We start from the raw sequence: 22,500 nt of genomic DNA, 5'->3' as shown, positions 1-22,500 counted from the left end.
AGGTGTTAGTCAGAGCCCCATGTGTTTCCATGGAAACAGATAAAACGCTGCTCTGAGAGCGAACTGACTGATGACATGAATAACAGTCAGATCTGTTGTTTAGTCGGCCGGTGCTGTAAAGAGCTTTACGGATGCTAACGGCCGAGGTGTCGTCCTCAGGTGGAATAAGTGACTTCAGAGGAAAGGCTCTGGTCTCGTGGTCTCACAGTTCACCCTCTGGTACTTTATCGTTCACTATTTCTACCGTTTGTGAGGTGGACGTTGGACCGTGAGTACCGTCTCTGTCCACGGGGCGCTACACCCCCCAGTCCTGAGGAATGAGTCTGATGATGTCTCCTGTTTCTTCCTGTTGTCTGTCAGCGGGGAGAGCGGAGCTGGAAAAACTGTCGCTGCCAAATACATCATGAGCTACGTGTCCAAAGTGTCCGGAGGAGGAGACAAAGTCCAGGTCAGTCCGCAGAGGCCTGGTCCTGCTGCTGGTCTCACTTCTGGTTCTGGTAGTTGGGTATGCCGATGCTGAGTTCAGATGTTGGATTGGTCACTGTCTGTCTGTCTGTCTGTCTGTGCAGCATGTTAAAGACATCATCCTGCAGTCCAACCCCCTGCTGGAGGCCTTCGGTAACGCCAAGACCGTCCGCAACAACAACTCCAGCAGATTTGTGAGTAGATGCACATCCAGTGATTCAAACACAATACTAATGTGTACTACTGTGTACTAATACCACAATTATACACTGCCCCCCCCCCCCCCCCCCCCCCCCCCCCCCGGCAGGGAAAGTACTTTGAAATCCAGTTCGGTCGAGGAGGAGCTCCTGATGGAGGGAAGATCTCCAACTTCCTGTTGGAGAAAAGTCGAGTTGTTTCCCAGAATCCTGGAGAGAGAAACTTCCACATCTACTACCAGGTACTGCAAAAAAGTACTACGATCTACTACCAGGTACTGCAAAAAAGTACTACGATCTACTACCAGGATTGCAATAAGATCCCGTGTGACCTCTGACCCTTGTGTGACCTCTGACCTGTGTGGCCTCTGACCCATGTGACCTCTGACCCTTGTGTGACCTCTGACCCGTGTGGCCTCTGACCCGTGTGACCTCTGACCCGTGTGGCCTCTGACCCATGTGACCTCTGACCCGTGTGACCTCTGACCTGTGTGACCTCTGACCCGTGTGGCCTCTGACCCGTGTGACCTCTGACCCGTGTGGCCTCTGACCCGTGTGACCTCTGACCCGTGTGGCCTCTGACCCGTGTGACCTCTGACCCGTGTGACCTCTGACCCTTGTGTGACCTCTGACCTGTGTGGCCTCTGACCCGTGTGACCTCTGACCCGTGTGGCCTCTGACCCGTGTGGCCTCTGACCCGTGTGACCTCTGACCCTTGTGTGACCTCTGACCCGTGTGGCCTCTGACCCGTGTGGCCTCTGACCCGTGTGGCCTCTGACCCGTGTGACCTCTGACCTGTGTGGCCTCTGACCCATGTGACCTCTGACCTGTGTGGCCTCTGACCCATGTGACCTCTGACCCTTGTGTGACCTCTGACCTGTGTGGCCTCTGACCCATGTGACCTCTGACCCTTGTGTGACCTCTGACCTGTGTGGCCTCTGACCCATGTGACCTCTGACCTGTGTGACCTCTGACCCTTGTGTGACCCCTGTGTGACCTCTGACCCCTGTGTGTCACCAGCTGCTGTCGGGGGCGAGTGAGGTGCAGAGGGAGAACCTTGGGGTCACGACCCCTGACTACTACTACTACCTCAACCAATCAGACACCTTCACTGTGGAGGATGTCAACGACAGGAAGGAGTTCTCTGATACCATGGTCTCTATCTGTCTGTTTACCTGTCTGTCTAAGTGCGTGTCTCTCTACCTGTCTGTCTGACTGCCTGTCTGTCTGTCAGGGGGCCATGTCAGTAGTGGGTCTGTCTGCGGAGGAACAGGATTCAGTTCTTCAGCTTGTTGCAGGAATTCTTCATCTGGGAAACATCAACTTCAGAGAGGAGAACAACTACGCCGTGGTGGAGAGCCAGGACTGTAAGATACTACACGCTACCCGTAGTACATGCTACACGCTACCCGTAGTACATGCTACACGCTACCCATAATACATGCTACACGCTACCCGTAGTACATGCTACACGCTACCCATAGTATATGCTACACGCTACCCATAGTACATGCTACACGCTACCCATAGTACATGCTACACGCTACCCATAATACATGCTACACGCTACCCATAGTACATGCTACCCATAGTACATGCTACACGCTACCCATAGTACATGCTACACGCTACCCATAATACATGCTACACGCTACCCATAGTACATGCTACCCATAGTACATGCTACACGCTACCCATAATACATGCTACACGCTACCCATAGTACATGCTACCCATAGTATATGCTACACGCTACCCATAGTACATGCTACACGCTACCCATAGTACATGCTACACGCTACCCATAATACATGCTACACGCTACCCGTAGTACATGCTACACGCTACCCATAGTATATGCTACACGCTACCCATAGTACATGCTACCCATAGTACATGCTACACGCTACCCACAGTACATGCTACACGCTACCCATAGTACATGCTACCCATAGTACATGCTACACACTTCAAATACTACATACCACACGCTACACGCCACACACTCTGGTGGTCTCTGTCCTGGTGGTCTCTGTCCAGGTGGTCTCTGTCCTAACGGAGGCGTCCCTGATGGTAATCCGGTCTCTGTGTGTCCCCACGACAGTCCTGGCGTTCCCGGCCTACCTGTTGGGGATCAATCAGGACGGCCTCTGCAGCAAACTGACCAGCAGGCTGATGGACAGTAAGTGGGGCGGCAAGACCGAGTCCATCTCCGTCACCCTGAACACCGAGCAGGCCTCCTTCTCCAGAGACGCCCTGTCCAAGGCTCTGTACACCCGCCTCTTCGACTTCCTCGTTGACGTCAGTCCACACACACACACGCACACACACACACACACACACACACACACACACACACCCTTCAGTGGATTTGTTATTGATTATTGATCTGTGTGACAGTGCATTAACAAAGCCATGCAGAAGGACCAGGAGGAACTGAACATCGGAGTCCTCGATATTTACGGCTTTGAGATCTTCCAGGTATGAACACACACTGATGCAATAAGAAGTCCTCTAACCCTGAACACACAGCGCCCTCAGACTACGGATGGGTCATGTGACCTGGATACCGAAGGTGTTAGCGGTGTGATTAGCACTGTGAGGGAGGTGTTAGCGGTGTGATTAGCACTGTGAGGGAGGTGTTAGCGGTGTGATTAGCACTGTGAGGGAAGTGTTAGCGGTGTGATTAGCACTGTGAGGGAAGTGTTAGCGGTGTGATTAGCACTGTGAGGGAAGTGGACATTTTCTGGAAGATCACGGAAATGAATATGTTGTAACTTTGATATTCCCAATGGTTTCACATTTCCTGCATCGACGTTGTGTTACCTGCTTGCTAGCTAGCGTCATACTCAGTGCCTTCTAGACGCTGACAGCGAGGAATATCTGTCCTGCTTAGCAACAGTTTTCTCACAAAGCGTGATCTGTGACATCCACTGGCCTGTGATGTCATGTGACCAGCGAACAGCAGATGGACACTGCTGATATTCACTGTTTGATCAAGTAATTGATTGATTGATTGACTCCACTGATTGGATTAATTCTTTAGTTTGATTGACTAATCTCTGTTTGCTCTTTCTTAGCGAAACGGCTTTGAGCAGTTTTGCATCAACTTCGTCAATGAGAAGCTGCAGCAGATTTTTATTGAACTCACGCTGAAGGCAGAGCAGGTGATTCACCATACATCATCACCACGTGACGTCATCATCACCTGACGTCCTGAGTGGTTCCCGTTCCTGCCTCCATGTTGTTGACTGCCTTTGGTCCTCATCTGGTACCCTTTCAGAATAAAACGTTGTGTCTTGGTGTGTCTGCAGGAGGAATACGTTCAGGAGGGGATCAGATGGACGCCCATCGACTATTTCAACAACAAGGTGGTCTGTGACCTCATCGAGTCCAAACTGGTGAGCCATCCAATCAGAGAGCAGGGCACAGTCTTGGTTTTACTCCTCTGTCAAACTGTGAAAAACAGGAAGAATGAAGTAGCTTTATTTATAACGAATATTACAAGAAACAATAAGCAACAAAACTAGAAATAAATCAGTTAATGAGGAATAATTAGTTAGCCAGTTAGTAAGTTAGTCGCTCACTCGCTCAATCGCTCGGTCGCTCACTCGGTCGGTTGCTCACTTGCTCGCTCGGTCTTCACACTGTACAGACTGTTGCCACCAGTGAAGAAAAGAGGATCAGAACCAGCGAGTCTGAGACTGAAATCCAGACGCTGAAGTTCTGCAGTTAAAACAAACATGGAGGTCTGTTTCCTGTAAAGACGACATCACTTCTCTTTCCGTCTGTCTCTGATTTCCCAGAATCCTCCTGGGCTCATGAGCATCCTGGATGACGTGTGTGCAACGATGCACGCTAAAGGTGAGGGAGCAGATCAGACGCTGCTGCAGAAGCTTCAGGGACAGATTGGATCCCACGAGCACTTCAGCAGCTGGAACAAAGGATTCATCATCCACCACTACGCTGGGAAGGTATACTTGGACACACCTAGACACACCTGGACATACCTTACACACCTGGACACACCTAGACACACCCGGACACACCTAGACACACCTGGACACACCTGGACACACCTTACACACCTTACACACCTGGACACACCTAGACACACCCGGACACACCCGGACACGCCTGGACACACCTGGACACACCTGGACACACCTGGACACACCTTACACACCTGGACACACCTGGACACACCTTACACACCTGGACACACCTAGACACACCTAGACACACCTAGACACACCTGGACACACCTTACACACCCGGACACACCTAGACACACCCGGACACACCTGGACACACCTGTACACACCTGGACACACCTTACACACCTTACACACCTGGACACACCTGGACACACCCGGACACACCTAGACACACCCGGACACACCTAGACACACCCGGAAACACCCGGACACGCCTGGACACACCTGGACACACCTGGACACACCTTACACACTTGGACACACCTTACACACCTGGACACACCTAGACACACCTGGACACACCTGGACACACCTGGACACACCCGGACACACCCGGACACACCTGGACACACCCAGACACACCCGGACACACCTGGACACACCCAGACACACCCAGACACACCCGGACACACCCGGACACACCCGGACACACCTGGACACACCTTACAGACCTGTACACACCTGTACACACCTAGACACACCTGGACACACCCGGACACACCTTACAGACCTGTACACACCTGGACACACCTTAAAGACCTGTACACACCTGGACACACCTTACACACCTGGACACACCTTAAAGACCTGTACACACCTGGACACACCTTACACACCTGCACACACCTTACAGACCTGTACACACCTGGACACACCTGGACACACCTGGACACACCGGGACACACCCGTACACGCCTAGACACGCCTGGACACACCTGGACACACCTTACAGACCTGTACACACCTGTACACACCTGGACACACCTTACACACCTTACACACCTGGACACACCTAGACACACCTTACACACCTGGACACACCTAGACACACCTGGACACACCCGGACACACCCGGACACACCCGGACACACCTTACACACCTGGACACACCTGTACACACCTGGACACACCTTACAGACCTGTACACACCTGGACACACCTTACACACCTTACACTGTTTGTCTGTCCAGGTGTCGTATGATGTCAGTGGTTTCTGTGAGAGGAACAGAGACGTGCTGTTTAATGACATCATCGAGCTGATGCAGAGCAGCGACTTGTAAGTAATGTGTGTGTGTGTGTGTGTGTGCATGTGATGACCTCACAATGACCTCATGATGACTTCACAGTGACACTGTCTGTGGTGTGTTTGTTGTCAGTCAGTTCATCAGAGCTCTGTTCCCGGAGAACCTGGAGGCTGAGAAGAGAGGGCGTCCGAGCACGGCCAGCAGTAAGATCAAGGTGAGAGAAAAGTCACGTGATCCCTCGTTCAGACGTTACCGTGCTGTGTTTGTACACAGTCGTAATATTTGAATCCAGTTACTGACAATTTAAAAGAGGGCAGCTTGCTGCGTTGCTCTTTTGTTGCCAGGCAACCACCTCACTTCACAATGGCGTCAGTGAGCTACAGACACGCCTTGTTTATAGTGGCACGTGCTGTTTTGAATGTGTTATGATGATCTGTCTCTGATTAGCCATGCTGTTAGCTAGCTAGCTAGCTAGCTATATGTTAGCCATAGCGCTACCTAGCTTAGCAAGCAGGCTTAGCAATGCACAACAAACAACAACCAATCCAGAGAGATGAGAAAAGCACAGAAAGGCTCCGGGGAAGATACCAAGTTAGTAACAGACATTAAAGAGACATGAAGCATCAGGATGGAGAGGAAGAAGAGGAGAGAGGAGCCCAGTGCATCATGGGAGTCCCCCGGCAGTCTGAGCCTATAGCAGCATAACTAGGGGCTGGTCCAAGACCTGATCCAGTCCTGAACTATAGGCTTCATCACTAAGGAAGGTTTTTAGTCTACTCTTAAATGTAGAGAGGGTGTCTGCCCCCCTGAACCCAGACTGGAAGGAGGTTCCACAGGAGAGGAGCCTTATAGCTGAAAGCTCTGGCTCCATCACTACTTTAGAGGACTTTAGGAACCACCAGTAGACCTGCAGTCTGGGAGCACAGTGCTCTAGTAGGGTAGTACGGTACTATGAGCTCTTTAAGATATGATGGAGCCTGAACATTAAGAGCTTTGGAGGTGAGGAGAAGGATTTTAAACTTTATTCTAGATTTTACTGGAAGCCAATGAAGAGAAGCCAGTACAGGAGAAAGATGGTCTCTTCTCTTAGTTCTGGTCAGAACAGGAGCAGCAGCGTTCTGGAAGATCAAGTGGAGAAAAACAGTCCAGATGCACATTAAGCCCAACAGCTGTTTCCATGGTTCCTGAGTCTGAGGTTGGATCAGAGCCTGTTGAGGGCAGGAGGTGATGAATTTAGTCTCTAATAGTCAGAATTTTATCATCACAGACGGCCTTTCTGTAGGTTTTCACACTGTTGCCAGATGAAGCAGGACTCTTCTAGTTTGGTGGCACGCCATGTCCTTTACATTGTGGGTCTGGGAGTTATACCAGGGAGCTCATCTCTTTTCTTTAATTATCTTCTTTTTTAGGGGGGCGATGGAGTCGAGTGTCATTTGCAGGGAATCTGAAGCACTATCGACCAGATAATCAATTTGGGGGGGGGCTAAGATTAGCATGGGGGTCTTCTGTTGTATGGAGACATGGCACTGGCTGAAGTACTGAAGGAATCACCTCCTTAAGTTTGGCAGCAGCACTTTCAGACAGGCATCTAGTGAGGACCTTTCTGTCATATGGTTCATAGTCCAGTAAGAAGAAACCAGCAGGTATCAGGTGATGGTCCGATAGAGTAGTTTTGGGGGAAGACTGTTAACTGTTCAGTTTCTACACCATCAGCCAGAACAAGGTCGAGAGTGTGGTTAAAACAGTGAGTGGGTTCATCTACACTCTGGGAGAAGCCAGCTGAGTCCAACAGTGAGACAAAAGCAGAGCTCAGACCATCATTATCATCATCCACATGAACATTAAAGTCACCTACTAGAATCACTTTATCTGCACTGAGGACTAAATCTCATAGAAACTCTGAGAACTCAGTTAAGAATTCAGAGTCTGGACCAGGAGGGCGGTACACTGTGACAACTAAGACTGGTGTCAGTGTTTTCCAGGTTGGAAGAGAGAAGCTAAGAACAAGGCTTCCAAAGGAGTTCTAGCTAGGTTTAGGTCTGGGTTGGACTGTTAAACTAGAGTTAAAGATGGCTGCAGGTCCACCTCCTCGTCCAGAGTCTGGAGGAATATGAGTATTAGTATGACTGGAGGAGTGGCTTCATTAAGGCTAACATACTCTTCATGGTTGTTAGAATGTCTTTTTCATGTAACATGCTGTAGGGACATGTGTCCTAGATAACATACACGTTCCTCTCAAGTCAGCATTCTGTCCTCCTGACTCCACTTTGTCTGGACGATGGTCAGCACATGTAAAGGTCAAATCCATCTTTGGGGCACCCCCTCACATACCTGAAACCACATCTTGCTTGTGGAATCCTATATATATGTGAAAGCTTTGCTCTGTATTCTTTAGTCTCATCTATGCCTGTGATGTTAGACTCCAAGCTCGTAAACCTACATAAACTTCTTGAATGAACCTTGGACTACTCTCTTCATTACTACAACCACAGAAAAGCATCCCTACAATGGTGCAGCAGGTTTCTGTCAGATCAATAAATCAATATGGTGATCTGATATCAGATCATTTACTGAAACAGCTTTGGATGGCAGAGATCTGATGTTTAAAAGTCCACTTTAACTCTCCTGTCCTGTTTCATAGTGCCAGTGGAGGTATTAACTCCTCTCCTGTTAGACTTTATAGATCTGAATGATCTGAGGGGGACGGACACAGTCTGTATGGGATGTTGGTGGGTGACTGGAACTAGTAACTAGTGTCAGTACCAGAGCACGCACACACACAACAGGTAACCCTGCCAACAGATGACACTGGCCCCCCTCCCTTTCAGAAACAAGCTAACAGTCTGGTCCAGACTCTGATGAGGTGCACCCCCCACTACATCCGCTGCATCAAACCCAACGAGACCAAACGACCCCGGGACTGGGAGGAGAACCGGGTCAGGCACCAGGTGGAGTACCTGGGCCTCCGAGAGAACATCAGGGTCCGGCGGGCCGGATACGCCTACAGACGGGTCTTCAACAAGTTCCTGCAGAGGTCAGAGGTCACACGGGGCCACGTCCTCCACACTCAATCACACTAACTTTGCTCACACTAACCGGACGAGTCTGCTGCAGGTATGCCATCCTGACCCGGGAGACCTGGCCTCGCTGGAGGGGAGAGGAGCGCCAGGGAGTCCTGCACCTCCTCAACTCTGTCCACATGGACCAGGACCAGTTCCAGCTGGGCAAGACCAAGGTCTTCATCAAAGCCCCTGAGTCGGTAGGAAACACTCAGACACGAAGGGGTTAATGCTGCCTTAAAGCGTCCTGTTGACAGAGGAACACTGAGGCCCAGAGGAGAACCTCCTGATCATGTTTCCAGACTGGGTTCTGCCCAGGTCTTAATGTAGAAATGTTTCAGGATTTCTCTGCTTCTGATGGATGAATTAATGTCTTTATTGTCATTGCAACAAGTACAATGAAATTGAAAGGTGCAATCCTCCTTTAGGTGCCATAAAAGGTATAAAAGAAAACACAATAAATAGAATAAAAGGTGTAAAGTACACTAAAGTGCAAAAATAAATAAAATGAATATCATCCACACCCAAACAACACGTCACTTCAGTCAGACATTGTTTAGTGCAGTTATGGCTCTGGCATAGAAGCTGTTCTTCAGTCTGTTTGTTCTGGCCTTTAATGTCCTGAAACGTCTGCCAGAAGGTAGCGTAACATAATAAAAGTGAGTGTCCAGGATGGGTTGGATCCCTGAAGATGTGCTGTGCCCTCCTGAGGCAGTGGGAACTGTAGAGCTCCCCCAGAGAAGGAAGGGGGCAGCTGGTGATCTTCTGGGCCGTGGTGACCACCCTTTGGAGAGCTTTTCTATCTGCAGCTGTGCAGCTGGAAAACCACACGCAGATGCAGTATGTGAGGATGCTCTCTATGGAGCATCGGTAGAAGGACACAAGCAGTTTCTGTGTGTGGTGGTTGTTCCTAAGTATCCTCAGAAAATAGAGTCTCTGCTGTGCCTTTTTGATGGTGGCTGTGGTGCTGGTGCTCCAGGTCAGGTTGTCCTCGATATGCACGCCCAAGAACCGGAAGTTGGAGACCCTCTCCACACAATCCCCACCAATGAACAGGGGCTGAATGTCTGTCTTCTTCCTCCTGAAGTCTATGATGGTCTCCTTTGTCTTAGTGGTGTTTAGGATCAGGTTATTCTCCGTGCACCACACAGACAGACAGCCGCTCCACCTCATCCCGGTATGCAGATTCATCCCCTCCTGTGATGAGCCCCACCACGGTGGTATCATCAGCGAACTATATGATGCTGTTTTTTGAAGTGTGTGGAGGTGCAGTCATGTGTGTAGAGGGTGTAGAGTAGGGGGCTCAGCACACAGCCCTGAGGGGAGCTGGTGCTGAGGCTGATGGCTGGGGAGACATGGGGGCCTACTCTCACCTTCTGGGAGCGATCTGTCAAAACGTCCCTGATCCAGAGGCAGACGCAGTCGGATATACCCAGGTCAGACAGTTTTGACACCAGTCTGTTGGGGAGGATTGTGTTGAACGCTGATCTGAAGTCCACAAAGAGCAGCCGTGCTTAGCCCCCCTGCTGCTCCAGGTGAGACAGAGCAGCGTGGAGGACTGTGGCTATGGCGTCCTCCATGGACCTGCTAGTCCTGTAGGCGAACTGGTGAGGGTCAAAGCCGGGGTGTAGGCTGGAGGTGATGTGGATCTGGACCAGTTTCTCGAAACAGTTCATGATTATGGGTGTGAGTGCCATTGGACGGAAGTCATTTAAGTGAGTGGGACAATGCTGGAGGACTTCAGGCAGGGGGGGACAACGGCCTGACTGAGGGACTGGTTGAAGTTCTTTGTGAAGACCCCAGCCAGCTGAGCTGCACAGTCCTTCAGCACTTGTCCAGAGATACCGTCAGGGCCCACAGCTTTCCTTGGGTTCTCGTTACCTAGTGCTACAGGCTGCTGGGTCTGTAGTTTGTTATGTGTTGGACCCCTCGCCATAACCTGCCTGGAGTCGTTGCTCTTGAAGCAGTCCTCTGTTCTCCTTTTATATGCTGCCTTTGCCTCTCTCATTCCCCTCTTTAGGTCGGCTCTGGCAGTGCTGTACAGCTTGCTGTCAGCAGACCTGAAGGCAGTGTCCCTCTCCCTGAGCAGGCTCTGCACCGTTTTGTCATCCAGGGTTTTTTGTTGGGGTAAACCCTGATGCTCCCGTCCACAGTGGTGAGGTCCTTGCAGAACTTTATGTAATCCAAGACTGCTGTCGTGTACTGCTCCAGGTCCTGATGTTCAAACACATCCCAGCTTGTTGTCTCAAAGCAGTCCTGCAGCTGCTGGGATGCACCTTCGGGCCATGTCTCAACAGTTCTGGATGTGGTAGGATCTATGGAGTGTCTCTAAATACTACAATACCCATGAGCCTCAGCACCCATCACTACGGAAACAACTCAATGTCGATGTATGACATCATTGTGGGCTGCGCTGCTGGTTGTAAAAATGACGATATAATGAATTTACTCACATTTACCAGTTTATTCCATGACTTGTCTCTGTGACCGAGTGGCATTGTGGGTACTGTAGTTCCCAGAGGCCCTCAGCCCCCTCAGCCTTTCAGGGTTGTCTCTGTCTGTTTTCAGCTCTTCCTGTTGGAGGAGATGAGGGAGAGGAAGTATAACGGCTATGCTCGGGTCATCCAGAAGGCATGGCGCAAACACATCGCCGTACGCAAGTACGTCAAGATGAGGGAGGAAGGTGAGGCCGCCGTCCGGCTGGGGGGGAACGCTACATGTGGCTTGTGTTTGTGTCTGAGGCATTATGACTTCCTCTCTGTGTCCACCAGCCTCAGACGTCCTGCTGAACAAGAAAGACCGCCGCAGGAACAGCATCAACAGGAACTTTGTGGGCGACTACATTGGGATGGACAACCACCCAGAGATCAGACAGTTTGTTGGACGCAGAGAGAGGATCGACTTCGCTGACGTCGTGGTGAAGTTTGACCGACGATTCAGGGTAAAAACTGAGAACCACAAAAAGTCTGATGCTTCACAACAGCCCCAGTCAGACATCAGTCACAGGAACCAGTTGACTCAGCTTTAGTCTGTGAGACACAGCTGCTGTTCACCCAACCATCCAGGAGGGTTTAGCTCGCTGGTGTGGACACTTTTAGAGGAGTGTCTTTACCCATGATCCTCTCTGTCCTCATCCTGGTGTCTGAGTGACTGGTAGGTAGTAAAAGTGTTGGAACTGGTCCAGTAGATCACCTCAGTCAGCAGACACCAAACGGGCTGCAATGGCTGCAACGTGATCCTTTGGGACAACTGCACCTGATCACAGTAGGTCCACTAAAAGAGCTTGTTTGATCCACTGACAGGCTCAGAGTGTTATTCTAAGTGTGTGACAGCATCATGGAAAGGATCCCTACAGAGAGAGACCTGGAAGATCCTTTTGGTTTAACCACAAACAGCACACACACCAGACTACATTCACTAAAACAGGGATTTTAGAGCTGCTGCCTCCATCAGTCAGTGTGTTTGTGTTACTGTGAGACTTCCACAGAACTCTGTCTAAAATCCACTTCCTGTTCCTGTGTCTTTGACCCACAGATGGTTAAGCGTGACCTCATCCTGACCCCCAAGTTCCTGTACCTGATTGGTCGAGAGAAAGTGAAGCAGGGTCCAGATAAAGGCCAGATCCAGGAGGTCCTCAAGAGGAAGATCGAGGTCAACAAGATCCAGTCTGTTTCCCTGAGGTATACCACCAAGACTGGACCAGGAACCAGGGGACAGAGCCAGAACTGGAACCAGAACCACAGTTGGAGCTATGACCAGGACCGAGTACCAGAAATAGAACTAGAGAACCAGGGCTGAGACCAGAACTACTGTTAGTACCATGATCTGGACTAGAGCTAGAACGAGGATCCCAGCAGGAATGGAAGGACTTTAACCAGAACCAGAACTAGTACCAGGACCAGAGCTATGTCAGCAGATGATCAGCAGAAACATAGAAGACACCAAAATCTGTTGTTTTTTTTGATTACACCTCTACCTGTGTCTCCCTCTCTGACCTGTCTGTCTGTCTGTCTGTCTGTCTGTCAGCACTCTCCAGGACGACATCTTCATCGTCCACGAGGAGGAGTACGACAGCGTCCTTCAGAGTGTCTTTAAGACGGAGTTCCTCAGTCTGCTGGTCAAACGTTATCAGGAGAAAACTCAGAGGAAGCTGCCGCTCAAATTCAACAACCTGTCAGTGGATTTCACCATCAGTACACTAATAGATTCAAATTGGTGCATGTCGTTCTTTACATGTGTGCGTTAATGTTATGTTTTCACATTTAGCTGATCAATTTAAAGGGTAACTCTGCTTATATATATAACACACACTGACTGATGGAGGCAGCAGCAGAGCAGCAGCTCTAAAATCCCTGTTTTAGTGAATGTAGTCTGGTGTGTGTGCTGTTTGTGGTTAAACCAAAAGGATCTTCCAGGTCTCTCTCTGTAGGGATCCTTTCCATGATGCTGTCACACACTTAGAATAACACTCTGAGCCTGTCAGTGGATCAAACAAGCTCTTTTAGTGGACCTACTGTGATCAGGTGCAGTTGTCCCAAAGGATCACGTTGCAGCCATTGCAGCCCGTTTGGTAGCTGCTGACTGAGGTGATCTACTGGACCAGTTCCAACACTGTTACTACCTACCAGTCCCTCAGACACCAGGATGAGGACAGAGAGGATCATGGGGGAGAAACACCAGAGTTACCCTTTAAATACTCCAAACATGGCTAAAAACATATCTGTACCCCCCCCCCCAGTCTGGAGTTTAAGGTGAAGAAGGGCGGCTGGGGTCCATTCAGCTCGTCAGGGTCCAGGCAGATCCAGTTCCAGGCGGGTCAGGGGGACGAGGCCATCCTGAAGCCCAGTGGGAAGGTCCTGCAGGTCTCCATCGGAGCAGGTCTGCCCAAAAACTCCAGTAAGTTCTGACCGTCCTGCGAAGCCCGCCACAACTTCCTGCATGCTGCTCCTCACTTCCTGTCTGTTTGATTCAGGACCAACGAGGAGGGACAAGCGCAAGAGCCGCTATATGGGCAACCAGGCTCCACCCACCAGCCAGTACAACTCAGGTACCAAGAGAAACCCCCCAGGTGTAAGGACGTCTCCATCTGAGAGACTCTCATAACTTGTCTTTTCTCCCCAGCTTCTCGCTCCAAAGGGGGCGGAGGTCCCAGAGGAGGCTCCACCTCCTCCAGAGGCTCGCTGCTGAGGCAGCAGTCCAGCATGGAGCAGCCCACTCTGCCCCGCCTCCACAACCAGCATCGCCATAGCAACCGGCTGCCCCAAGACCACGACATGGGCTTCATGGACGTCCCCGACCAGGGTGCCGCAGGGTGAGACTGCCGGGATTACCAGTAGAACCAGTCGGACCAGTAACAGTCATATAAACAGTATGACCACCAGCACCTACCTGCTGACTGGTGGACTAAAAGTGTCCCCGTAGCCCTGATTAGAGTCCGGTTAAAGGTCCTCGCTCTGGGACCAGAACCAGCAGCTCTGTAGTCCTACACCTGCTATATCTGCAGTCCTGTTCCTGCACGCTGTTCCGTGGTTCGCTGTAAGTAGCCAGTAATCCCTGTGTGTTGCCTGCAGGCTGCAGCGGCGTCGGTCGAAGGAGGTGAAGCCCCTTCCTGGAGCGGGTCGACCCAAACCAGCCCCCAGACCGAAGCCCCGGTCCCCGCAGTGCAGGGCTCTGTACGCATACGACGCCCAGGACACTGACGAGCTGAGCTTCAACGCCGAGGACGTCATCGATATACTCACTGAAGGTACTAGTACTACTACTACTGTCAGTACTACTACTACTACTACTACTGTCAGTACTACCACTACTACTACTGTCAGTACTACTACTACTACTACTACTGTCAGTACTACTACTGCCAGTACTACTACTACTACTACTACTGTCAGTACTACTACTGCCAGTACTACTACTACTACTACTACTGTCAGTACTACTACTACTACTGTCAGTACTACTAGTACTACTACTGTCAGTACTACCACTACTACTACTGTCAGTACTACTACGACTACTACTACTGTCAGTACTACTACTGCCAGTACTACTACTACTACTACTACTACTGTCAGTACTACTACTACTACTGTCAGTACTACTATTACTACTGTCAGTACTACTACTACTACTGTCACTACTACTACTACTACTACTACTGTCAGTACTACTACTACTACTACTACTATTGTCAGCACTACTACTACTGTCAGTACTACTATTACTACTGTCAGTATTACTACTACTACTGTCAGTACTACTACTACTACTACTGTCAGTACTACTACTGTGAGTACTACTACTAGTGCTACTACTGTCAGTACTACTACTACTAACATTAGCGTTGTTAGTAGTTGGCTTTGATGGTACTAATCATTTTGGAGAATAGTTTAAGTATCTGACTGTTAGCTAGACCCCTCCCCTCTACAGTGATTGTCCAATCATAGCTTAGCAACAGTAACTAGTCCCAGCAGGTGTGTGTGTCTGTGTGTACATGCATGTGTGCACTCATGTTGAAGTGGATACATGGAGTTTATTTACCGGTGCTAACACTAGGTGCTAATGTTAGCATGGCTGGCTAACTAGCTCACTACCAAACTTTCTGCAGATCCGTCTGGTTGGTGGTTCGGTCGGTTGCGCGGCCGAGAGGGAATGTTTCCTGGAAACTATGTGGAGAAGATCTAGACCTCCTCTATGAGGGGGGGTCAGAGGTCGCCACGACCTGCTGCAGCTGCACCTGCACCTGGGGTCAGAGGTCACCGGAGCTATCAACACATCAGCTGACAGGAAACAAGACAGCTGATTAATGAATAAGATGAGTTCATTCACAAATAAACACATACATGTCAGGCCAAGTGACGACTGTCAGTCATCCAGATCTGCAGCTGCTTTGTCCCAAAGGACAAAGGTCAGAGTCTGGTGTCCCCGTAACCCTGTGTGCCCTCAGGTTCAGTGTCCCCGTAACCCCGTGTGCCCTCAGGTTCAGTGTCCCCGTAACCCCGTGTGCCCTCAGGTTCAGTGTCCCCGTAACCCCGTGTGTCCTCAGGTTCAGTGTCCCCGTAACCCCGTGTGTCCTCAGGTTCAGTGTCCCCGTGTGCCCTCAGGTTTAGTGTCCCCGTGTGCCCTCAGGTTCAGTGTCCCCGTAACCCCGTGTGTCCTCAGGTTCAGTGTCCCCGTGTGCCCTCAGGTTTAGTGTCCCCGTGTGCCCTCAGGTTCAGTGTCCCCGTAACCCCGTGTGCCCTCAGGTTCAGTGTCCCCGTGTGCCCTCAGGTTTAGTGTCCCCGTGTGCCCTCAGGTTCAGTGTCCCCGTAACCCCGTGTGCCCTCAGGTTCAGTGTCCCCGTGTGCCCTCAGGTTTAGTGTCCCCGTGTGCCCTCAGGTTCAGTGTCCCCGTAACCCCGTGTGCCCTCAGGTTCAGTGTCCCCGTGTGACTTCAGTCCCCGATTATGTGTGATGGTCTTAAAGCAGCAGCTCAGTGTTACCATGGAGTGTCCTGTCCTGTCGCCCCCCACAGTCGTCTTTTAATGATGGAAGAAATCACAAGATGAACAGAAATTAAACATCATGCTGGAAGTTTGAAACATAAAATAAACCTTTTTTTGTGGAGTCAGAGAAATCAAATGAATCCTATCTAAATGTTTTTCTGCTCTCTGAGTTCAGATCAGACCGTTTGTTCATCCAGCTGACAAATAAACTGACATTTCAGTACCCGGCTTCTCACATTTTTCCATTTCCATTTTTATTTTGAAGCGTGGGTCCGTCGGTGGTTTTACACACATCTGAACTTTCTACTTCACTTACAAATATTTCCACTTTTCCCTCACAAATGTATTATTTCATTCATGAATTATTACAACTAAGTACAGATACAGATTCCTGCTCTAAGGACACTTCCTACAGATTAGAGCGGACTATCACATGAACAGAACGGGCTTCCGTCACTCGGCTTCATTTAGCCTTTATTTTCTTAGAGAAGCAGTCACCCGCAGAGGAAATGCGTTTGTACGACGTTTCCTCTGCACTCTGAACGCATCCTGACCTTTTACCCACCGACGCTCATCCGGTCAGTCAAGCGCCCGCTGTAGCGGTGACGGTAACAGCCATAACCGTGAGTGACCGACAGCCCGCCGAGCTGACAGCGTTTACCGGAACCGTTAACCGGTCAGAGGAGCGGCTAGCGGCTAACAGCTAACAGCTACGATGGAGGAGTTTCTGTTGAGCTGCTGCCGAGCCGTGAAGGTAACACACACACACACACACACACACACACACACACACACACACACACACAGACAGACAGACAGACAGACAGACAGACAGAGACACACACACACACACACACAGACAAACACACACACACACACACACAGACACTCACAGACAGACACACACACACACACACACACACAGACAGACAGACACACACACACACAGACACAGAGACACACACACACACAGACACAGACACACACACACACAGACACAGACACACACACACACAGACACAGACACACACACACACACACACACACACACACACACACACACACACACAGACACAGACAGACACAGACACAGACACAGACAGACAGACACACAGACACAGACACACACACACACACACACACACACACACACACACACACACACACAGACACAGACACACACACACACAGACACAGACAGACAGACACACAGACACAGACACACACACACACACACACACACACACAGACACACACACACAGACACACACACACACACACACACACACACATATAGACACACACAGACACACACACTCATAGAGACACACACACACATAGACACACACACACACACAGACACACGGACACAGACACACACACACACACACACACAGTTAGCACACGCTAGCAGCAGCTAGCAGTGTTTGTTTGTGTCAGTTAGCCACCGTTAGCCTGTTAGCTCAAACAGTTTTGGACGATGCCAAGTAAACTTCCGGTCAGGAGAAACCATTTTTTAGTGGTTTAAAAAGTGAGAAAACAAAACCACAAAATACTGAGAGAGAAAAACATTAAACTGAGCTCCTGTTTGAACCTTCTGACATTTCTCATGTCAAATACATTTCTGTTCAGTTTGCATCATCATGTGATGTGGTCATGTGATGTGGTCACGTGCAGACGACATAAAACATTGGCTGAATATTCGCTGTCAGTCACAGGTAGAATAACATGATTTCTGGAGACCCTGAACGCATCATCCTTCTTTTAAAGGGACATTTCAAAGTTGTAAATGAAAAGTAAGGTCAGTCATAGTGTCTGCGTGTTGTGTTTGTCATACGTGATGTTGTACCGTACCGTGTTTGAACCAACACGCCCTCCCCAGGTGAGCACAGGTGAGGCCGCTGCAGGGTTCCACGTGGTTCTGGGGAACGAGTCCTGTGACATCGACTCAATGGTTTGTGCTCTGACCTACGCCTACTTCCTGTCCAAGGTGAGGGCCTCAGCAGGGTGTGTGTGTGTGTGTGTCTGTGTGTGTGTGTGTGTGTGTCTGTGTGTCTGTGTGTGTGTGTGTGTCTGTGTGTGTGTGTGTGTGTGTGTGTCTGTGTGTGTCTGTCTGTGTGTGTCTGTGTCTGTCTGTGTGTGTCTGTGTCTGTCTGTGTCTGTCTGTGTCTGTCTGTGTGTGTGTGTGTGTCGGTGTGTGTGTGTGTGTCTGTCTGTCTGTCTGTGTGTGTCTGTGTCTGTCTGTCTGTGTGTGTCTGTGTGTGTCTGTGTGTGTCTGTGTGTGTCTGTGTGTGTCTGTGTCTGTCTGTGTGTGTCTGTGTCTGTCTGTGTGTGTCTGTGTCTGTCTGTGTGTGTCTGTGTGTGTCTGTGTCTGTCTGTGTGTGTCTGTGTCTGTCTGTGTGTGTCTGTGTGTGTCTGTGTGTGTCTGTGTGTGTCTGTGTGTGTCTGTGTCTGTCTGTGTGTGTCTGTGTCTGTCTGTGTGTGTCTGTGTCTGTCTGTGTGTGTCTGTGTGTGTCTGTGTCTGTCTGTGTGTGTCTGTGTCTGTCTGTGTGTGTCTGTGTCTGTCTGTGTGTGTCTGTGTCTGTGTGTGTCTGTCTGTGTGTGTCTGTGTGTGTCTGTGTGTGTGTGCTCACTGTGTGTGTTCACTCTCCCCCTCTTTCTCTATCTCTCTCTCTCTCTCTCTCAGTCACACAGAGACATGCTCGCTCTCCCCCTGCTGAACATCCGTCGCTCTGACCTGTCTCTGCGCTCTGATAATGTCGCCCTGCTGCAGCAGGTCTGTCTACCTGTCGACCTGCTGCTCTTCAGAGACCAGCTGGACCTGCGAGCGCTGCAGCGAGCCGGCCGCCTGCGGCTCACCCTGGTCGACCACAACATCCTGCCCAGGTAAACGCCTGACGGTAGCCACACCTACTGAACGGGTAGCCACGACGTCCTGCCCAGCTGACAGACAGCAGGTGTTCACAGGGAACCAGGTACCTGAACACCTGAACTCACCTGCTCCCGTTTGCAGGTCAGACAGCGACCTGGAGGCGGCTGTGGTGGAGGTGATCGACCATCACCTGCTGGAGAGACCGCCGTCCCCCTCCTGTCCTGTTACCGTGGAGATGGTGGGGTCCTGCGCCACCTTAGTAACGGAGCGCATCATCCAGAAAGCTCCGGAAATCCTGGACCAGCAGGTCGCTGAACTGCTCTACGGTACACACACACACACACCTGGTCACACACACACACACACACACCTGGCCACACACACACACACACAGAAATGTGTGTGTCCAGGTGTGCGTGTGTACTACACGCGCACCTGGACACACACATTTCTGTCTTTCTATCTTTCTGAGGACACTCATAGATGAACTGCAGTCCCAAACCTTAACCTTGTGTGTGTGTGTGTGTGTGTGTGTGTGTGTGTGTGTGTGTGTGTAGCGGCGGTGGTGGTGGACTGTGTCAACATGTGTCCGGCAGCAGGTAAGGTCACAGGTAAAGACAGCGAGTTCTCTGCGGCGTTGGAGAGTCGGTTCCCCTCCCTGCCACCGAGAGGCGCTCTGTTCCAGACGCTGCTCAGCGCCAAGTTCGACGTGTCAGGTCTCCGCCCACCTGTTCACCACTCACTGCAGTACTCTGTAGTACTTATCGCAGTACTCTGTAGTACTTATCGCAGTATTTTCTCCTCAGGTCTGAACACTGAACAGATGTTATTGAAAGACATGAAAGCTGTTTCAGGAAGTTTGAATCTCGCCGTCTCCGTCCTGTACGTCAGCCTGGAGGTCAGTGAGTACTACACACTACTGCACTGAGTACTACACTACTGCACTGAGTACTACACTACTGCACTGAGTACTACACATTACTACACATGGTTACCTGGGAGTTTCTGACCAATCAGCTGTGAGTTTTGATCAGCTGCAGGTGGAGACAGAGAGCCGCCCAGAACCCACATGGCATTCTGGGTAATGTAGGGTAATGTGTGTGTGTGTGTGTGTGTGTCAGGACTTCCTGAGGGGGGCGGGGCTAGAGGCGGAGCTCTCAGGCTTCAGTCTGAAGTTTGGTTTTGACGTCCTGCTGCTGATGACCATCTGCTTCACCGAGAGCAACGAGCCAATCAGAGAGCTCGCTGTGTTCAGCCACAGCACCACCTGCAGGCAACAGGTACACACAGTACACTGTCAGTACACACAGTACACTCTCAGTACACTCTCTGTACACACAGTACACTCTCAGTACAGTCAGTACACTCTCAGTACACACAGTACACTCTCAGTACACTCAGTACACACAGTACACTCTCAGTACACTCAGTACACACAGTACACTCTCAGTACACTCTCAGTACACACAGTACACTCTCAGTACACTCAGTACACTCTCAGTACACTCAGTACACTCAGTACACTCTCAGTACACTCTCAGTACACACAGTACACTCTCAGTACACTCAGTACACTCAGTACACTCTCAGTACACTCTCAGTACACACAGTACACTCTCAGTACACTCAGTACACTCAGTACACACAGTACTGTTGTACTCCTCTGTCAGTCCATCCTGTTGTTCTGAGTCTGAGTTGCCGTGACAACCCAGGTGTCCTCCCTCCCCAGGTGAGCCTCTATCTGGAACAGGCCCGTAATCCCACACTCGACCTCCGTCCAATCAGCAGCCCCCATCCTCACATCACAGCCTATCAGCAAGGTCAGTCACCCCTGAGGTCACCAGGTGAGGTTTACCTGTGTGCTGCGACAGGAAGTGACCTCACTGTCTGTGAATGTGCTCCTCTCTGCAGGAAACGCTCTGGCGTCCCGTAAGAAGCTCCTCCCCATCCTGAAGGACTTCCTGAAGGAGTGGGACGGAGACGGTTGCCTGGGAGACGTGGAGGAGGAGGAGGAGGAGGAGTCCCGCGTCCCCCCGACCCCGATGAACAGCCTGGTGGACGGCTGTCCCCTTGACGACGGGCTGCCGCACCTCAGCGCCCAGGACCTGCACGACAAGTTCAGCAAGATGGCCGACAGAGGCGGGGACTGACCTCTGACATGTGACCGCTGACCCCTGACCGGTGCCACGTAACCTCTGATATGTGTCATGTGACCTGTGACCTGTCAGGACGTCACCCCTGTCTGTCAGACGATGATGATGAAGATGAGGATGAAGGTACGGCAGCTGCTCTCTTATCACAGATCAAACAGTGACATCACTTCCTGCTGAAGGATTATTGTTTATTAATTACTGTTGCCGCGGTTACCTGATGAGCAACAGCTGGGACATGTGACATCATTGCTTGGAGCAGCTGCAGGTGAATCCTTCAAAATAAAATGTCTGTGGGATCTGATGACACATCTGACTCACCTGAACCTGATGACATCATTTTACCTGTTCAGTGTCACTGTCCCGTCCGCGAGGCGGCGCCAGAGCAAAATAGTAAAATGTGTTGTTTTCAGTATTGATTATCTGTTGATTATTGTGTCGTTTCACTGATTATTGGTCATCAGAAGACACTGAGTCTGTGACATCACTCACACCTGGTCATCATGTGATCCAGGTCAGACATCCTGATGAAGAGTTGATTATGAAGAGTAGCCCAACATCAGTGTGTGATCACAGGTGTGCTGTGTTGCACCTGTAACCTGTGATGTCACAGTGCACCTGAACCTCACAGGACCATCACCGCCACAGAAGCTGGCGCCCGTGAGGGTCGATCACCTGTAATCACAATGATCACAACTGTTGTCATCGTTTTCATCACTATTATTGTTTTGTCTCTTCTGCCCTCGTCACACATCGTTAATATGATTTCAATCAATCAGTGAACAGATAAACTGGTCAGGATTCATCCGTCAGACATGAGGAACGACAACGGTCCCTGAGCATCACACCTGAAATAAACTGACAATAAACACAATTGGCCATCTGCATGTGATGTCACTTCCTGTACGGACGTGTGTGTGGTCATGTGATCACTGGTGGCTCACTTGTCGATGTTTCACAATAAGTGTTTTAGGGACGATGTATACTCTAGAGGGATTTTATTGTGAAACAGCCAGAGGAAGTGATGAAGCA

General features: G+C 50.4%; 2 protein-coding genes across 3 annotated transcripts in view; both read left to right on the top strand.

Annotated features, from left to right (window-relative positions):
- The window catches only part of myo1eb (myosin IEb), a 23,655-nt gene extending 7,005 nt beyond the window's left edge, over positions 1-16,650 (top strand). The window contains exons 5-27 of the mRNA XM_070835007.1: positions 361-448; positions 570-659; positions 773-904; positions 1,683-1,817; positions 1,897-2,029; positions 2,767-2,963; positions 3,063-3,143; positions 3,743-3,829; positions 3,977-4,063; positions 4,469-4,636; positions 5,851-5,936; positions 6,037-6,118; positions 8,733-8,938; positions 9,019-9,163; positions 11,532-11,646; positions 11,735-11,904; positions 12,498-12,643; positions 12,990-13,136; positions 13,702-13,859; positions 13,936-14,010; positions 14,085-14,274; positions 14,534-14,709; positions 15,571-16,650. Coding sequence (XP_070691108.1) covers positions 361-448; positions 570-659; positions 773-904; positions 1,683-1,817; positions 1,897-2,029; positions 2,767-2,963; positions 3,063-3,143; positions 3,743-3,829; positions 3,977-4,063; positions 4,469-4,636; positions 5,851-5,936; positions 6,037-6,118; positions 8,733-8,938; positions 9,019-9,163; positions 11,532-11,646; positions 11,735-11,904; positions 12,498-12,643; positions 12,990-13,136; positions 13,702-13,859; positions 13,936-14,010; positions 14,085-14,274; positions 14,534-14,709; positions 15,571-15,647 — 2,971 coding nt within the window. The 3' untranslated portion in view covers positions 15,648-16,650. The remainder of the gene's footprint in view (positions 1-360; positions 449-569; positions 660-772; positions 905-1,682; positions 1,818-1,896; positions 2,030-2,766; positions 2,964-3,062; positions 3,144-3,742; positions 3,830-3,976; positions 4,064-4,468; positions 4,637-5,850; positions 5,937-6,036; positions 6,119-8,732; positions 8,939-9,018; positions 9,164-11,531; positions 11,647-11,734; positions 11,905-12,497; positions 12,644-12,989; positions 13,137-13,701; positions 13,860-13,935; positions 14,011-14,084; positions 14,275-14,533; positions 14,710-15,570) is intronic.
- A 380-nt stretch (positions 16,651-17,030) lies between these two features.
- Positions 17,031-21,887, top strand: prune (prune exopolyphosphatase). 2 transcript variants are annotated; one of them, XM_070836207.1, is made up of 9 exons: positions 17,031-17,200; positions 18,329-18,436; positions 19,133-19,332; positions 19,460-19,644; positions 19,876-20,034; positions 20,125-20,216; positions 20,440-20,598; positions 21,048-21,138; positions 21,230-21,887. In XM_070836207.1, the coding sequence occupies exons 1-9, from the start codon at positions 17,162-17,164 to the stop codon at positions 21,466-21,468; spliced, it is 1,272 nt and encodes a 423-aa protein (XP_070692308.1). In that variant the 5' UTR covers positions 17,031-17,161; the 3' UTR covers positions 21,469-21,887. The 2 variants fall into 2 exon arrangements, with proteins under 2 accessions (XP_070692308.1, XP_070692309.1); XM_070836208.1 differs by lacking the exon at positions 19,876-20,034.
- The last annotated feature ends 613 nt before the right edge of the window (positions 21,888-22,500 follow it).

The sequence above is a fragment of the Pempheris klunzingeri genome, chromosome 8 (genome assembly GCF_042242105.1).
Source record: "Pempheris klunzingeri isolate RE-2024b chromosome 8, fPemKlu1.hap1, whole genome shotgun sequence".
NCBI lineage: Eukaryota > Metazoa > Chordata > Actinopteri > Acropomatiformes > Pempheridae > Pempheris > Pempheris klunzingeri.
This window is presented reverse-complemented; position numbering and strand designations above follow the sequence as displayed.

Coding starts and splice junctions, on each gene's coding strand:
- prune (XM_070836207.1), top strand. CDS start 17,162: ATGGAGGAGTTTCTGTTGAGCTGCTGCCGAGCCGTGAAG. Junction 19,645..19,875: donor GGTCGCTGAACTGCTCTACG/GTACACACACAC, acceptor GTGTGTGTGTAG/CGGCGGTGGTGGTGGACTGT. Junction 20,217..20,439: donor TCCTGTACGTCAGCCTGGAG/GTCAGTGAGTAC, acceptor TGTGTGTGTCAG/GACTTCCTGAGGGGGGCGGG.